The 18847-nt window shown below is 34.8% G+C and overlaps 1 protein-coding gene across 1 annotated transcript in view; it reads left to right on the top strand.

Annotated features, from left to right (window-relative positions):
- The window catches only part of LOC110400257 (interleukin-1 receptor accessory protein-like 1), a 167281-nt gene continuing 157886 nt past the window's right edge, over positions 9453 to 18847 (top strand). The window contains exons 1-2 of the mRNA XM_021400026.1: positions 9453 to 9465; positions 10125 to 10404. Of these exons, the coding sequence (XP_021255701.1) occupies positions 9453 to 9465; positions 10125 to 10404 (293 nt within the window). The remainder of the gene's footprint in view (positions 9466 to 10124; positions 10405 to 18847) is intronic.

Genomic DNA, 18847 nt, shown 5'->3' with positions numbered 1-18847 from the left:
TGTCCTCTTCTAAGTCCAGGACACTTACATGCATATACGTAAAGTATACACTCTAAATTATTATTAACTAAAGCATTATTAACTGAGGTATGCCTTTTTTTTGCTACTGTTCTGTAATCTCACAACATAGAATAGATTAATCTGTTTAAAATGGCAAGTATGTTTTAAAGTCAATGTGTGTCTTGCTGAAAGGGTAAGTACACCAAGTGAGTGTATTTTCTCGTTTTGTTTGTTTGTTTTGGGTTGTTTTCGGGATGTTTCTTGTTGTTTGTTTTTATTTTAGTAATTATTTTATGCACTTACTAAAGCTGATGATAGGACAGTGCAGATGCTGGCTTGATCTATCCAGTGGAAAAATCCTCTGGCTCCCAACATGGTGTTAATTGCCAGGTCACACGTTGATACCGTAACAGCCATAACCATCCAGAATACTGTAATTACTTGCTTGGTTCTTTTGTGTGTAAATATATGTACAGTAAATCAAGTTGAAGCAGTGATGCTACATATACTGAAGATTATTTGAAAGTAATCTTCTCGTTTGGGAGAAATAAGTAATTTTATCTTACTGAGGGAAGAAAAGGAAAAAGAAAAACCTTCCAAGAATTGTTTTATGCTATTATATGCCATACTGCCTTTAACACTATTCAATTGTAGATACAGATACAAATGTCTATCTGACATATCTATGGCTTTCAATAAATCCATGCCTACATTTTGATTCTAGCAGTACTACTTCTGGGCTCTAAATAGTCATCAAAATCTATAGGAGTTGATAAGTAATACTAATATTGTCAGTCCAAGATATAAAGATTAAAAGTAATGTAGAATAGACAACCAAGCAAAAATATGAGTTTTTAATATGTGTTATTGCAGGCAACCTCGTGGCCTATGTATACTTAATTATATGCTTAGAACTTTCAATCTTTGAACTTTTTAAAGTCATAAATTATCCTTTGATTCAAAATCTGATTGAAATAAATTATATTTCCTTGGGTCTCAGATCCTCTGAAGTACTCTCTACAAATCTTTTCATTTCTGCATAGTCCCAGTCAAACAGTCGTGCTGCTGCAGCTTAAGAAACACAGCAGCAAGGTGCTTGTACTCTCCTACACACATGGCAATTTGATCAATTGTAATCCTCTTGTATTACAACTAATCTGTTGGATTCTCTTGTATTTATTGCACATGGAGAGCCTTTACATGTTTAATTATTTCAGTCTAGCTGATATTCCAAAACGTGATTATTGCAGTTATGTTCTTTGTAGGAGAAAAAGTTTAAATGTGCAGCTGTTACCCAAGTGCTACTGAAATTTCAATGTGAAGAAAAACTTGTTCTTCTTCATAATCTCTTAAGTGAAGCTACTGGAGTACGGGATGAATTTTCAGAAGCAGTTTCAAGAGTCAGAAATGCTTTTGGGAAAGATTAAATAATTTGCCATCTGCTATACAACAATACACTAGTACAGTTCAGGGAATCACTTTTCTTGGAAATCTTTCTAAAAGCCATCCTAGCTTGTGGTTGTTAAATTTTTAGAAATTAACATAATCACTTGCTATGGTAATTTTTCTTCAGTTTGAGTTAGTATTGCAGTTATTTGCAATTCCAGCAAGATGTCTAAGATCAATATGTATCAGAATTCAGGTATATAAGTTATGTAGTTAACAATAGAAATTCCAGTGGAACTAAGGAGTTCTTTCAAAGTAAATCATAACAGTTTGTGGGGACCAGGGAGGGAAGAGGCTTGCCTTCTTCAGGTCTAAAAAAGACCAACATGTACTCTAGTGCAGTCACAGAAGAAACAAAGGCTGCAGAATTGTCCTCAGGTACAGATGTATAGTAAATAAAATAACAAGAAAATTCATTTCAGATGGACACTGGTCGTTAATGCAGATAAGTATCAGGTCAATGGAAATTATACTAGTAAAGCAAGTGTTGTGTTTTGTGATTGTTGATTACAATATGTTGCCATCTTTGTACTGTAAATGTACAGAAGATCTCTGTATTGAAGATGAATTATTGGAAGAAAGGAGCACAAAGAAGCACAGAAAAAATAGGATCTGACTGGGAAGGAGTTAATTTTGTTCTTAGCAGTTCATAAGGTTCCGTGTTTTGGATTTGTGACTAGAACAGTGTTGCAACATACTGGTGTTTTGGTTATTGCTGAACAGTGCTTGCACAGCATCAAGGCTTCCTCCCACTCTGCTCCCCTAGGGAAGATTAGTGGGAAGGGATGGATAAGAGATTCAGTGCAGGCACAGCCTGGTTAGCCAACCCAAGTTGGCCAAAGAAATATTCTACTGCAAATTGTGCTAAGCAATAAAAGACAGCAGTTTGGCTTACTTGGTAGCTGTTGCTTGGAGACTGGCTGAGTATTGGTTTCCTTGTGGGAGATTGCAAATGAATGCTTTTGCATTAGTAGTTTTGGGTTTTATTTTTCTTCTCTTTTTTTGTTAAACCATATTTAACTAACTCCATGAGTTTTCATGCGTTTCCTCTGCTTATTTTCATCTTCTATCCCATTGTAGGTGGGGCTAAGTGGGTGAGTTGCGCCGTGGATGCTTGGCTGTTTACTGGAGTCACCCCAGCACAACCTGATATGTCAGAGAAGGCGAGGCTACCCTTAAATATGTATTTACTAAGACTCCTATTTTACATGTCGTGGTGAACCACAAAAGGATTTGAAAAAAGTGAGGGAAACTGAATGGACATCAGGGAAGAATTCTCTTAAGAACTAGTACAACACACGTTCATTCTTTTTTGGTTGCTCTGGCTTGCATAATACAGCTTTTATATACTTTTTTGTTGTTGTTGTTTTCAATGTAATGTTGATAACTACAGGATTTATATTAATTCAGACAAAAGTTATTATTTAATTTGAGCTTTTGTAGGTTAAAAAAAAAAAAAGACAAAAACTTTCAACCAGATATCTTAAGTAATCCAATATCCAGGTATATGTTCTTCGTTTCATCATAATGTAACATTCTGAAGCCAAAACCTAGAGAATTATCAATTAATTTAAGGCAAAGCTTGAGTTTCTTTTTTAATTACTTTTCTTCCTGTGGACTTGTGCATTTGCCATAGTTTGCCAGATAACAAGTCTTCCATGTTTAATGCTTCTCTCAGCTGAGACTGAGAAAATTGTAACTTATAGGACCTAGCTTATTTAATAGATGAGATGATTCAAAGTAATTTTTCCATTGACTTAGAATGTCCTTCAACACCCTCCTTTTCCCTTACTGACGTCACTTCATACCAGCCATCACATAGTTCTAGACAGAGATCAAAACATTTAAGTTTTTAGCCTAGAAAGTAATTTTTGAAAGAGTTTTATACAGAATTGGGATTTCAAATGGAAAGTGCTGCCTCAGACATTAGTGCCGCGTAGTAACATTCAAATCTGTAATAGCAGTCTTAGTGGAAAAAAGGAAATCATGTATAAAATATATTTTACATGGTCATTTGAAAACTTTACTAATAATGATAAATACATATTTTTTCATGCTTCCAATTTTACACCGGTACTTTCTTGAAAATACAAAATCTAAGTGGTCTAAGAATAGAAGTGACCACACTTTTTTTTCTCATCTCCCCATGCACATTGCATTTTTAACTCTGTTACTTGATTTATTTTGGAATTCATTTTTATAGCAAACGAAAGGATACACAAGCCAAAAATAGCCAGTCTTTGCATTCTTCATAAAAAGAACATGCAGAAGAATACCATGTGTTACACTGCATACAGTGAATAGGCCAAGTATTTTAATAAATATAGACAATATAATATTAAGGATAATTGTCAGTGCCCATATGGAATGTTTTTTTTTTCTTTTTAATGCTGGATCATATAAGCAAAAAGAAACAACCAGGTTGAAATGAGATAATCCAGAGCAGACTGAAAGTTTTGATTTTGTGATTTTGATGGTAAGACATTATTGTGAAAACTGTCACCAAAGAATATTTTTGTAAGGAAAGCCTTGTGCATCTCTTGATAAACTTCTGACAAGATTTTGTATGAATGGCTAATTAATGGAAACCCATTTTCCTGGCAGATTATCCCCCCAAAATCCCCTCCCTACCCAACAGTCTTAGCCACAGTGCTGCATTATCCTTTGTTTACATTCGCTGGCTATTATATTTTATCTCCTTAACAATTACCATCTTATTCCTACTTTCACTAAAACCTTCCTCAATAAATTCCCATTTCTATGAACACGACCTGGTGCTTTCTGTCTTACGTACTCATCTTTCACAACTAATGAGATTTGTTCTTTCCTGTCACTTTTTTTTTTTTTTTTGGAAATAGTTGATGTGTTCAAGAATCCTGAAGTGGCTGGCCACTGGCAAATAGTACACCGTGACCCTGTGTAACTATCTGTGTAGGTCATTAGGTTAAGAATAGAATAACAAACGGAAAAACAAGGGGAAAAGAAAGGAATATGATAATTTTTATTTTGTATTAAATGCAATAGATTTTGAAGAATTAACTGTTACTGTATTACTATTTTAAATGTTTTAGGGTAACTGTTTTCAACTAATGTCAGACCTAAACTGTTTAGATTTCAGGAATTCAGATTTCCATCAATGTACTGGAAACCTTAGGACGTACATGAACTCTGAAACCTATAAATTGAATCAAAACTTTTGAATGAAGCAAAGTTTTGGCAGTGGACGCAGGAGACAGTATGGATCTATTTTCTCCTTTTCAGAACTGAATTTCCCCTTGAAAATTATGCATATGATCCTGAAAAATGAAAGAGAAAACCCTCTCTGCAATGTTAAATTATTTTGTGCACTAGGTCCTATCAAAAATTGCTCCTGCAAGGAGCTTGTTTATCCAGCAGAACAATCTTATTATTAGGACAGTGATTTAGTGTGGTTTACTTCATACCTTGAAATCACTCAAGGAAGTAACTGAGTGAATTATATTCCGCCTGGTCCCCATGTTGTGCGATTATGTATAGCAATAAATGGCCACATATTAAAATAGAGATCAGGGACTAAAACCATTAATTTGAATGCAGTTCTGAAATTTCAAGGCTGTTGAATTATTCAAGTGTTTTCCAATTTATAAGATAAAGTAACAATAATAAAAAGGGTGGTTGACTGCTTGATGATGTTACAATAGAAATAAAAACATTTGATCAGTCTTGGGGTTAATTTTTTCCACGGTTATTTTTTGCCATTCTTTGTTATGTACTTTTAGCAGCCATTATTTAAAAAGGAAACCCTAGGTACTTTATTCAGAAAATACCCTCAAGAAAAGAGAATCCAGTCAAAACTGAAATGGACCACTTTTAGAATACAAAACCTAACAGAAATCCCTCAATTTATTTAATATTAACTTGTCTGGATAAATATTAAGCCTTTTCTCTTGTCTGTTACTATTTATGAGGGTAATAACGCAAGTGTTTAACATCTAACTTCAAATATGTAGTATTTTTAAGGTACCAATGTCAATACAATATTCTAAAGATTTATCTGAAAATAAAGTGTATTTTGAATATAATTTATCTTTGGGTCTTTGAAAATTACATGCTTAAAGGAGTTGGGAAACAAGACTTCAATTTGTTTTACCATACATCCACGTTTTCCTAGACTGAAAAAAATGCATGTGTACTTTGTGCACCACATGTAGAGTATATGTAGGAACTGTCAATTACAGAACATGCATGCTATCATCTGTTTGAGTGTTCACAGTAACCTCATTTTTAAGGACATGCCACTCTAATTTTCTTTCCATTATGTGTTTTTAAGTCTCTGTTTATACTTATCTGTTACAGTGGAATTTGTGCACTTCTAGCACAGATTGACAGTTACCTCCTAAAATACCACCATTATCAAAAAATATCACAGAAGAGTGTCTGCGTCTTATGATCAGAATTATGAACTTCTTTTATAGCTGTCAAAATCACATTAGCACTTTCTTGTAGATGAAGGCATATTGGCTGAGCAGTAGTGTGTGGTATTTCCTGTGAAATTTTTAGTACCTATTAAAACTTCCAGCTATGATACAGTTAATACTGCTCTAAGTGTCTTGAATGTCAGTGTTGACAGAGTTTAACTGGTATGATATTTCTATAAGCAGGAAGGAAAATACTGTCACATTCACTTCATTTGAAAGGCCATTCTGAAAAGAAGGCAAATAATTCTCTAAGATCACTGAATGTAACTTTAATAAATCAAAGCTATTTCTCTTGAGAGGATACAGATTGTCTAATTTTATCTCAGATGATTAAAAATTTCAAACTTTTTTTTTTCCCCCAATGTGTTAAACCATGGGATTCTCTTTTCTAGAGGAGCATGGTGGGTTAACCTTGGCTGGCTGCCAGGTGCCCAACATGCCACTCCCTCTCTTCTCCTTAGCAAGATAAGGTGAGAAGATAAAGACAACTTGTGGGTCAAAATAAAAGCAGGAAGATCACTTACCAATTACTTGCATGGACAAAACAGACTCAACCTCGGGAAGATTAATTTAACTTACTGCCAATTATAGTAAGTTATCAAGAAACAAAGACTAAATTAAAAAAGATTTTCCTGTTCTTCTGAGGCTCAACTCCATTCCTTTGTTCTCAGCTCAACTGCCTCCTCCTCCCACTCTCCAAATGGCTCAGGGAGAGGGGTTGTGGTCAGTTCATAGCATTTAATTTTTAACCATCCTTCCTTACTTTATTCCCTCCAATGTGGAGCCCAAAAGGGAGGTCATGGATATTTACATTTTACAAAAACAAACAAAAGCATTTTTAGTACTTTTTGTAAAGCTCAATTTAAAAATAAATTATAAAATACAAATGCATATTATGATCACACTAATATTCGTATTTGCTTGAATCACTTTTCTCTTATGTCATTTGATGAAGCATACTGATGTAGTTAGTACCAACAAACTATCAAATAGTTTGGTAGATGTTTACATTGTAATGTAATTGCTTTTAGTTTTTGATACGAACTCTTACTGTGAGACTTCAGACAATTCTATACAATTAGGAGTTTTTTCTTTTTATTCTCTTTCCATAGGAATATCATCCAAATACATATATTTGAAATAAACATTTCCCAAGGTATTAATGTAAATGCAGCTGCTGCATATTCATTTATTGTTAACATTCCCTGTAAAACTCAGAAACAGAACTTCAAAAATGTTATTTCATGCAGAAGTTTGGAAACTTTGTCTCTGTTTTTACATGAGTATAGAATGACTGCTAGGCTGTTTGTCGAAACCTACTAAACTGGATTTCGGATGGTCATTGACACATGAATAGCATTCTGAAAAAATCCAGAGAGTATCTGCACTGCATAGTTAATTCTTCATTCAATACAAAGACTCAAAACAGAGTTGGTATATTACTGTAATATGCTCTCATGGATTTATCAAGCTCAAGGAATAGGGAACCATTAGAAATGAATATCCTGAGAGGAAAAAACATGACTAGCAGGCTAGTACTATAAAACAAAATGTACTAACTCAATTAGGCGGTGAAATGCAAGATTACAATTTGATAATCAAGTATGATGAAGAAGCTGTTACCTGGTATCTTTCATAATGGAATTAATGCTATTTGAAGGTGTGCTTTAATTCATTTTTGGCATTGGAATGTAGAATCATAGAGAAACAATCAGATCAGAGAGAGAATGGTCTTTCAGAAAAGTGAAATAGGAAATGATTGAAAGTGTAAATGAATTCAGAAATAAATAGTGGCTAGTTTTTTATGCCCTGTGGGGAAGCAAATACTGTAGTCTTGCTTCCATTCACTTCAGCTTCTGCAAATGTTCATCTATGTCGTTATGTGGGTCTTATCATGTTCCATTATTTTTAGGGACAGTTTGGTAGGAAAATGGAAAAAAAATATATATATATATGTGTAGTTCTTTTTTTCTGAACTTAAAAGTAAACATAAGAGGAAGTAACCCAAATATATATAAAATATTTCACTATGAGAATTCTGTTCACTATGTAGATGGACTTTAAAGTTTGAATTGAATTCCTCCATGCAGAAAAAAAATGTACCCATTAACATTCATCAATGCTTGCTGAACATTTATGGAGACTAAACAGTGGATGTGAGCACAGTGAGGTGGTGCGTGGTGTGTTTCAGCAGTGGGTCACCTCCACTGGTGCAGATATTTATAAGTGCGGCGTACAGGTTCTTGTTCATTGCTGGCAAAAATGCATAACTCGTGGTGGTGACTGTTTTTTGTAGCTGAGAATGTGCTTTATCAAATATTGTTATTGTGCTCTTTGTATCTGTTATAGTTTCCATGGAAATAAATAGGAGGCATTACTTTTGGAGTGGCCTACATAAATCTCAAAAATCACTATCTGTCATTCTATTCTCACAAATTAGAAATGAAAATTATTTTTTTATTTGTAACGTGCTAATGCAGCCTTATCTTGCACAGTGGCTTGAATTCTCCATTAAAGTCAGTATTCAACAAACTCTAGGGTGAGAGGCATTGAATGTGAATTTAGCTGTGGAAAAGCTATCTGGGTAAGCTCTTGAAGTTAACTAAGCTCTTATGGTTAACAAAGGAAAGTGGCAAATTCAAAGACCAAATCTTTATACCAGTCATAGTGCCATCCAAAATCTAGGACGAAAACTCTCTAACTTCAATGTGGTTTTAAAAAGTGGCATTCTTTTATTCTTCATGATATGTACCAGGTGATTTGACAAATTAAGCTTGTGTGCTCAGAGTTCAAGTTCTGCATTTAAACAGTTAAGATATACATTGACGTACTTATTCATTCTTTTCCAAGAACTCATTAGTATATGCTAATGTCCCTTTTGGCATGCAGGGTAGGGGCCTCTGGTGGTCTTAGACCACCTACTTGCTCCTCATTTTTCCATCATTAGCTTAATCACAGTGACTTTTGGCTGACCTTGCGCTTTTTTTTTCTCCAGTTTGGTGAATTTCCATTGCTTGTTATGCCATAATGAGAGACTTTCTATCTTGGTGTGCTATAATCGAAAATAAAATATGTGAAACCCATGAAAAAAGACCTTGCAACTGGTGGATGCAAAGATAAAAGTAGTTTGCTGTGACTTCAGTGCTCCTGTGAAGCTGGATCATTGAGAAAAACAAGGCTGTTCAAACACCAAGCAAAGCTAAACTGGAAAGTTTTAGAACTAAGCCCTCACTGATTCCTTTTGCTAAACTAATATATTGGTCCTTAAGCTAATATACCAAGCCCTATTGCTAAACCAGCCTATATCAGTAGGCACACATTTTAAGACTGAATAAATTGACCTTTGGGTATACTGATTGCATTATAGTGATTGTAGTGGGGGCCTGGTTAACTAGCCAACACTGAATAGCAAAGTTTTGAGTGGATGAATTTAATAGTGAATTGCTATTGTTGAAATTCCTTTTGTAAGTCTATGTGGAAGGAGAGTATCTGCTCCTTTGAGGGTATTTGATCAAGGTCCATTTCCAATGTAACAAGAGTTAATAAGAAATGGAGGAAGTGAGTAAGAAGAGAAAAGATAAGTCTGGTCAGTCACACTAATTGGTGAGGGCATGTGACACTGTGGGAATGTTTATTCCAGATGGGCTATCAGACTGAGGATTTCTAAACTGAAAGACAATCACAAGAAACAAACCTTCCACTCGCACTAACTGATGGGCTAACAAGCTACAGGTGCCACTTCCAGGAAGGATGAGCCCTGTAGTCCATAGGACTGTGAGACAATTGCCCCAGCTTATGAGGTTGTAGAAAGCGTAGAGTTCTGCAGACCCATGGAGGTTTTGCGGGGGAAAGGAAGAGCAGGAGAAACAAAGAAAAGGAGTTTGTCTGACCAGGCCCTGCACCTGATCACCACAGTTTGTTCTCTCTACTTATTTTTCTCAGGTGTTCATACTTGAATTGCACAAAATAAAAAGAATAATTGCTCAGTTATCTCAGAAATTACCAACATTTATCACAAATGCATTTCTATGTTCTTTATAGAAAAGTACATTAAATTAATGGTGTGGAAATGCAGTTAATTTTTCAGTGATCAAAAGACTACAATTGTTCACTCAATGGGCCTTCTCTTAAAAGCAGTACTCTCCCAGAACAAAACTTACTATATAAGCGGAAGTCTCTGAAGCCTTTGGTAATCTCTTTTTATCTTCTCTTTTCTTTTAGCTGATGGATGCACTGACTGGTCTGTGGATTACAAGAAATATCAAGTTCTAGTGGGAGAACCTGTTCGTATAAAATGTGCGCTCTTTTATGGATACATTAGAGCTAATTACTCCCTAGCCCAAAGTGCTGGACTCAGCTTGATGTGGTACAAAAGCTCTGGACCAGGAGATTTTGAGGAACCTATAGCTTTTGATGGAACTAGAATGAGCAAAGAAGAAGATTCCATTTGGTTCCGACCAACAGTGGTACAAGACAGCGGACTCTATGCGTGTGTTATAAGGTACTGTATTTTAATATACTGCATTTTAATGACACATATATCAAACATGGCTCTTAATAGTGAGACTTCTGTGCAAAGAAAAATGGCTTTTGATTTTTTCCTTTTTTTTCTTCTCTTGCTATTTCCTTCCCTGAAGTTTTTCATGCTGAATTAGAAATTACTGTTGAATGCCTGGAATATTTGAAAAAAAAACCAACAAAAAACGTTGTATAAATTTATGTTATTTATAGCAACATCCAACATTTATAAGGTTCATAGGACTGGATATGTAAGTCTTGTGTTGCTGCTTCTGATTCTGGTTTAAATCCTACAATCTTTGTTTTGGAGTTAAAAGTTCCTTTTTCATATTTGGATTTCTTTTTATATGACTTTTGTTCTTTGGTTTCTTTTAATTCATTTTTTTTCCTGTAAAAAAAAAAAAAAAGTGCTATTTGATGTAAAGTAGTTGCATGAATGCAAATGGAGTATTATTATGGTGAAGTTTCAGAAATGTTTATGGACGTACATAACCTATAATCACGGTTGGTTTAACCTGATAGTGGAGGCTGGATGCCAGATATCTTCCAAAGTTATTTAAGCTTCAAGGCATCAAGCCATATCACCGTAACTTGGACTAGATTCCTATTCCTTATTTCTAAAACAGGTATAGAGCTTCTTTCTCTACCTTTAAAATGCTTTATACTGAGGTATTGTTTCCAGCCCTTTAATTCAAAAAGATTATCTAGGCAATTTCTTATTTTCTAGCAGATATATACAACATTTTAACTTGATTTGAATTTATGCAAATTAGAATTTCTACCTAAGAGCTACAGAGGAGAGTTGCTACTAATTGTTCTAGGGTTTGAAACATTTGATTGTACTTAAGTGAACAGATAAAGCAGTGTTCCACTCTTTCCACGTATTCATAAAAGCAGTGTTGCTACTCGCACATGGTAGAGTAAAAAAGAAAGAATAAGGCAGCTGAGGGACTAGAGAGGAGCTGCATAATGAAGCTATTCTGATGTTGCAAGGAGAACGAGAAAGCACCTGAAGAGTCCCGTGATATTTAGTATCTACTACTCTTTTCTTTATGTGGGGGTGCAGGGAGGCAATGCTGTCTGGATTGTGTGTGGTGAAGGATTATTTCACTAGATGAGGTTTTTAACATTTGTTCTTTGAGCTCTTTGTACAACCTGTGAGAGATTTTGTATTGCATAGTTTCTTCAGTAGTATTTTCAGTACGTTTCTTCTTCTGATCATGATGGCTTTCTTTTTAAGGAAATATTACAGATTATGCTGCTTAAGGGGAATATTTATTTATGTTTAGATTATTATGTTTTGAAGTGCATAACAGTAGCCATGAAAATAGCAACATTTTTGTCAATTATTCCATAGCATTATTTGAAATAACATGAATAACTCTCACTCTTTAGACAAAGGAAACTTCAAATATCTGATATTGAACTTCCTAAAAGTTATGGATAAATGCTTCATTTTGATAATCAGTCATTCTTTAAGATTTGTTCATTATTACAACCTGTGTTAATGTTTTATCTAAAGATATTTCTTTTGAGCTAAGTAAGAACTTTTTCTAATCTACTTTTAGTCACATCCTGCTTTTGTAGCGCATGCTTAATTTCCAACTGTCAGTGCTTTTATGTGTAGAGTGAGGATAAATTATAAAAATAATAATGATTAGCTTGTGATCCTGAATACTCTTATGGAGAGTTACAAAGCCTCTCAGTTTGAGGAGGTCCACTAGAATAAGCAGGTGTCAGTTGAAGAGTATCCAGAAGTCTCTGCCTAATGTTTTATATCAATGTTTCAGATATAAATTTGTTTCATGGAACCTTTCAATTATATGATCAAAGTGGTTACTGATAGAAAACAGAATCTTAATCTCAGAGTGTTTTATGCTTATTGTTACAGATTACTTTCAAATAGTTTGGGATGCCCACTTACGATCAAGTTTAGAACAGAACTATTTATGTTCCAGAGATAAACATATATATCGTATTTTAATCAGAAATAAAATAAATTCCTCAACAATGTAATAGTTTCTTTTTCTTCCTTTGTTCCTTCAGATTCTTATACTATAAACTGATTATCTGGAAAAAAAAAATAAAAAGAGGCTGAATTGATGCCACCAGGCAAAAATTATGTACTCTATCTGCTCTTCCAAAGCTACTGCTATAGAAATATCTAAACATATTTTTAGGCTTTTTAGGCTTCACTACTGGTAGAATATGTAGAAGAATCTGAAGAAAGATTAGAGAACAAGAGATGTAATTGCTGTCAAGGATGGAGATGAAGATGGCAGAGATGAGATTTAGGTGGTTTTTTTGTGCATGTGAGAAGTTTTTTTCTTTTTTTAATGAAGAGAGCTTTATATACCTTCAGAATGATATTATGAGCTATTTAGCTTTGAAGACTCAGTTGAGAAGCTCAATTAAAAGACCAAGTAAGAAACCAGTGTTCAGTGTGATTCTTGCAACAACTTGAGTAGGAGATCAGGGGCAAGAGACATACATGTAATAGCAGACAGTAAAGAGCAAATGGGGAAAAGGAGAACTGTGCTTTGAATAAACAGTTCTTCCTCCAAGGTTGTGTGACTGATAGTCCAGCTGAATTGCCACTACACCAATCCACACATCATGGGAAATAAGCAGGAGGAGATGGAAACTACGGTGGAATTAGAAAACTATGACCTAATTGTTATCACAGAAACATAGTAGGACAAGTTGCACAACTGGAATACTGTGGCTGAGGGCTACATGCTCTTTGGAAGGGATAGCCAGGGCAGGAGGGGCTGAGGAGCTGCCTTCTACATTAAAAGGTGGATAGAATGCAAATTGCTGCCTCTGAGAAAGAGCTGTGATCAGGTTTGAGAGCCTATGGGTTAAAATAGTGATGAGACAAGGAGGAATGATTTAAAACTAATAGAGGGGGAGATTTGGGTTAGATTATAGGCAGAAATTCTTACTCAGAGGGCCATGAAGCCCTGGCACAGGCTGCCCATAGAAGTTGTGCCCCATCCCTGGAGGCTCTCAAGGCCAGGCTGGATGGGGCCCTGGGCAGTCTCAGGTGGTGGGGGGCAGCCCTGCCCATGGCAGGGGGTTGGAACTGTGTGGGCTCTACTTTCCCCTCCAACCTAAGCCATGCTATAGTTCCTGGTTTCCATTTCAGACTTGCTTGAAGGAGTGAAACAGTCCAGTACTTAGGGCTGCTGCTTTTTTTTTTTTTTCTCTCAGAAACTCCTTCTTTCACAGTTCTGTGCCTTTGCTACCTGTGCCAACAGTAAGGAGAAGAAACTGCAAAGGAAGTGAAAAAATAAAAATAAAAAGCTAACTGTATGCCAGTAAATGCACAGTATCAAAAGACTAGTTGGTTGGCCAAACTAGTTTCTACAGTGAATAGATTGCAGTTGAAACATGAGGTTTTATTGCCTAGAGGAGTTGATATTTTTAGTAAAATTAGACTGAGGATAGTAGTGAAGTCTAGTTCTTTTTACTTCAGAAGCAAAGAAATAACCTTCTTCTTTATTCACAACTGTTTGAAGTACTCTTATCCTTAATTTCTTATCCCCACTTTTCTTCTGATGAGAAGCTGATTAAGAAGCTGAAAATACAGAACATCAAGACTGAGTTCTTATTATCAAGGAACTGCTGCACACCCATAGCTGGAGAAGTGAGGACAGAAATCACTTTCAGCTTGAAGCTGTCAATACAAGGTCTAAGCTAACTGGTAGAAAATGTATGAGCTTACATAGTGCTTCAAAGAAAGAAAACAATGTGCTTTATTTCAGGCATCATTATACTGAAACTTGTGTGTCCTGTAATATCAAGGAAGCAGAATTTACAAACTATTAAGTCTTTCAGTGGTTGTAACATCACACAGTTACTTCTTGCTTATACGGGCTGTAGCAAAACTAGATGAGCCACACAGAGAGAAAGTATATATTGAACTCAAACCCCCAGAAATTATTTATATAAATATGCATATACACCTGGCTTAGGAGTCAGTACATACTAGTTTCTGTCAAACTTTACCTCCTTCAGTGCTGCAAAAAAAAGTTAAAATACTGTAATTCTGTCAAACAGATATTTTCTTACAATTTTCATCTTTTTCTTCCCTGTCTGGAAACTTTTATTACAGTATGTCCAGTAATGCTCCAGTATAATAAAAGCTGATGTGAATGGAGCCTGAGAATAAGGCAGGAATCAGATTTATATTAAAGTGCTACAATGAGCTGTATTACAAAAAATGAAATAGGTTTTTAAGATTCATTCAGCTAGAGTTTTGCATTGGTATGTCAGTTAGATGATATTTAGAAATCATCTTTATCACCTCGTACATTGTATGTAGGAATTCAGGTATCTTTCTGAACTGAAGATGCTCTTAGTAACTAGTGACTTTGTTACTTATAAAATCATGCTTTACAGTAAGGTTTATTTTTTAACTAGAAATTCTCCTTTTAAACATAATGTATTGTACCTTGTACACTGTGGCCTTAAATGATGTAACACCTCCTTTGTCTTCAATTTGCCCTTAATATAAGTGGTTGCAGTATTCTATTTACATTTCTGTAATTTAGTTATTGTAAAGGCTTGTGTTTTTAGGTGTTTACAAATATAATTGCTGAGATAATTAGAGGAGAACACATACAAGTGAGCAAGTCCTGTTTAGATACGTGAGAGTGACTATAAACAAAGTGTAAGTTCTAGGCAAAAATATGTAACAAAGTTAAAGTGAACGGCCATGATTTTACCAGTGGTGAAAGTTAAAAAATACAAATGCAGCTAATTCCTTAAAATAAAATTTAATACTTAAGTCAGTAGTAAATCATGTACTTTCAGGTGCTTGAGAAAATAGAAGACAAAAGCAAATAACTAAAACATCTTGTAGATACTTTCAAAACTGTTTTCTCTCCAAACATTGTTCATAGATTTCTTCCTTTCAGTCAAGCCAGACCTCAAAGATGCTTTAGGTTTGATAAAAGTAATGAAATAATACCTAAATACTTTGTATCCAAAAAATGTATTTCTTTCTTGTTCTGTTATGATACAGTGAGAGTTTACATATAAACATTACCTGAATAAACATCCATGTTGCAGTGACTTTATTTCATAATTAATTTTTTGGCCAATTCTAATGATGAATGTAGTCTTAAATTGGTGGGTTTACAGATATATATATATATATCTGTAATATAATATTATATTATATTATTTATATTAATATAAATATATATAAATATATATATATTTATATCTTCCAGACATAATGTCTACAAGCAGATTTGGCAACTCAAATTATTTGCAACACTGTAAATAATATTATGCAGGCAATCCCACTACAGAGAAAAACTAATGCTAATTGTATCTTGGTTGCTTACTTAGTGCTGCCATCTGTCAAATTAGCTCTAATCTAACTAATCTTGGCTCTGCTAGTTTTGTAGGTGGTGTGAGTGACCCAACCGGTCTGGAGGTGTTTAATTGCAAAGGATGAAAAGGTGATGATCAGACATCAAGATTTGCTCCATGATCTTAGTTCAGCCTTTTAATGCAGGAAGGATTATGATATAACCTTTGAGTACTAAATTTAGACTTCACTTAGAAAATTAATCATTACTGGACAGTAAGGGGTGCTCCAGTTTTCATTTATTGCAAGGCGCACTGCGCACATGTAAATATGTCCATAAATACATATGCATCTATCTATAAACACACATCAGCATATACATACACGTACACTGCATAAGGAAGAGAATTAAAGGCATGAAAGTCAGTCTGGTTACATCTAATGAAAATGTGCCTGACAACAGGGTTTAATTTCTGTCTGTGATGGACTTTTTATGTGAATACAGCCAAGTCATGTGAGCCAGTTTGACCCTTCTGAAGCTACACTGTGGATTTTATCCACTTGTTTTGGGATTAAACTGTTGTTATCTGTAGGGCATACTTTCAACTTTTTCTATGACATATTGATATTAACAAAAACTATGCAAATTACATTTGTCAGTCTGCAAGAAATCTTTATAACATGACCTTTCCATTATTCTGGCATTTATTTTTTCATCCTTGCATTCAAATTTTGACATAAGCTATTTAAAATGCTTTGCAGCATATGAAGAGGTAAGATTGGTTTTTTGTCTAGCTGCTTTATTTGGGTTCAGTTTTGTATATATACCTGGTGTCAGAGCATTAAAATGCTTCCAAATGAATGCATTTAATGGACTTACAAAATGAAAATTAGAGGATTGTGTATAAAAATAAATGTATGAACTTTTTGAAACGTAGTCTCAAAAGGAAAATTATAACAATTGTGAATTTTTTGCTTGATATTAGGCTGCTGTATGAAAAGCAGAAAACATTTTTTATATTCAATTTTCAGTTATTTACAATAGGTAGTGAAAAGAACAAATAATAGATGGTTACATATGTTTTCCTTGCTTAACAGGTTTTTCTGCTCTCAAACATAAGGTGAACTTGAGAGATTTAACAGTAGGGAATAATCAACTACACAGTCAATTTCTGTGATGCTGAATTTCTGAGATTAAGTTGGCTGTCTTCTGAGGACAAAGTGTACATTTTAAAGTGTCTCACCTTTAATCATGGGCTAATAAAGTGACAGATATTCCTCGAATGAGCGTAAGAACTAATGCATTTTTAATGATATTTTCATGACGTGCTTTTTGGGGGGAGGGGTCAGGTTTGTGGGTTTTTTTGCTTTTTTTCTGGTCATTTTCTTTGTTTTCTTTTCCTGAAATGTGTGTCTGTCTTGTCTGGACTTTATATTTAGTGGAGATAATTGTGAACATCTCAGCTAAGTGTTTGGGCCCCGGTATACTTCTGCCCAGTATTCACACTAAATCTACTGTGTTTTTTGTGAAGTTTTATGTACTTCTTTCCATGTGTATCACCTAGCCTCAGGCCAAAGACAGGCAGCTTGGGGTTTTTGTTTTGATTAGTGTAGGGTTTAAGATTATACATTCAATCCCAAGGAAGCTGGACTTTAACAAATAAAATGTTTATTAAGACAACAGCACTGTATCTCTTCGATTTGCTGCGTGTTTTACCTTCCTAAACATGTTCAGGATAACTGATGGAACAATACTTTTGATAAAAGCATGTCTTTGAAGAACTGTAGGGAGAAATGTTGCAAGTCATATGCTATTAGGAAAAATACAAATTATTTCTGTTCTATACTTAGGCCAGCCTTAGTCGGGACTTGAGGGAGAGGGACAGGGAAGACAGAGGGATGGTGCAGGAAGGAAAAGTGGTGCTATACATAGCATGCTATAGATATTTAGAAAGGAATTTAAAGATTAATTTGTCAGTTCAAAAAGAAATATTTTGAATACCAGAGGGGAAAATTTAGGAAACTACAGCTTTTCATTTGTGCATAGGAGCTACCTTTGACCCCCCTTCAAGTTCTTCTTAATACATTAGTTATTCTGTGTTCTTGTATTTAAGGTTCTGCTCACCCATTCAGAAAGCAGAATTCACTTACTGTTACTTTTTTGATCCAACAAGAATGAATAATCTTTCCCACATTTTTTAGAAAATATGCTTCTAAATATTTACTTAGTAATCTACCCTTCTGCTTCATGCATAGATTTATGTATGTGTGTATGTATTTATATTTGAAGATATGTATACATAAGTTGCTCCAAAAGTAATGCTTCCTATTTATTTCTGTGGAAATTACAGCAGATACAAAGAGCACATATCACTGATAATATCACAGATAGAGCAAATTCTCAGCTACAAAACTATTTTTCAGCATAGCCACAAACATTAGCTGATTTGTGCAGATGAGCTAATCTAAACACTCTACATTCCATGGTGTGACAACTGTGCCTGGTCGTGGTTTGTCTTGCACATCACTGTTGCTGTCACCACAGCTGAAACACACCGCCCACCACCTCACTGTGCTTACATTCACTGTTTTGGTCTCCACAAGCATTCAACAAGCATTGATGAATGTCAATGGGTGCAATTTTTTCAGTATGGAGGAATTCAGTTCCACACCTTTATTTCATCCTTACTTCCACGTCAGATGCCATTGTGTCAGACTGCCCCTCTGCTGCCATCTGTCTCATGACAATAACATGTAAAAGAATGTTGGTGGGAAAGTTCAACCCCTACTGCCGCACCATTAACATCTGACCCTGGTGTTGTTGGCCAACATAATAAAATAGGGAGTCATTACGTTAGGAGTAGCCCTCACATATTCATTATACTTCCAGTATTGTTTGAAGTATGGGAATTGTTAAGACAGTACTTTGATACCAAAGATTTGATTAAATGTTTTTAAAGGAGAATGCTTTATTTGTGTTGCATACTAAAAGCAGCTTTGCTAACATCTTCGCTTTTGACTGCAGTTTGCCTGTATTGTTCTGTTTGTCAATTCTTAGAAAAAGAAAAGATTTTATAAAATATATTTACTTAATCATTTATTT

The sequence above is a fragment of the Numida meleagris genome, chromosome 1 (genome assembly GCF_002078875.1).
Source record: "Numida meleagris isolate 19003 breed g44 Domestic line chromosome 1, NumMel1.0, whole genome shotgun sequence".
Classification (NCBI taxonomy): domain Eukaryota; kingdom Metazoa; phylum Chordata; class Aves; order Galliformes; family Numididae; genus Numida; species Numida meleagris.
The sequence above is the reverse complement of the archived record's forward strand: the minus strand, read 5'-3'. Positions and strand labels throughout refer to the sequence as shown.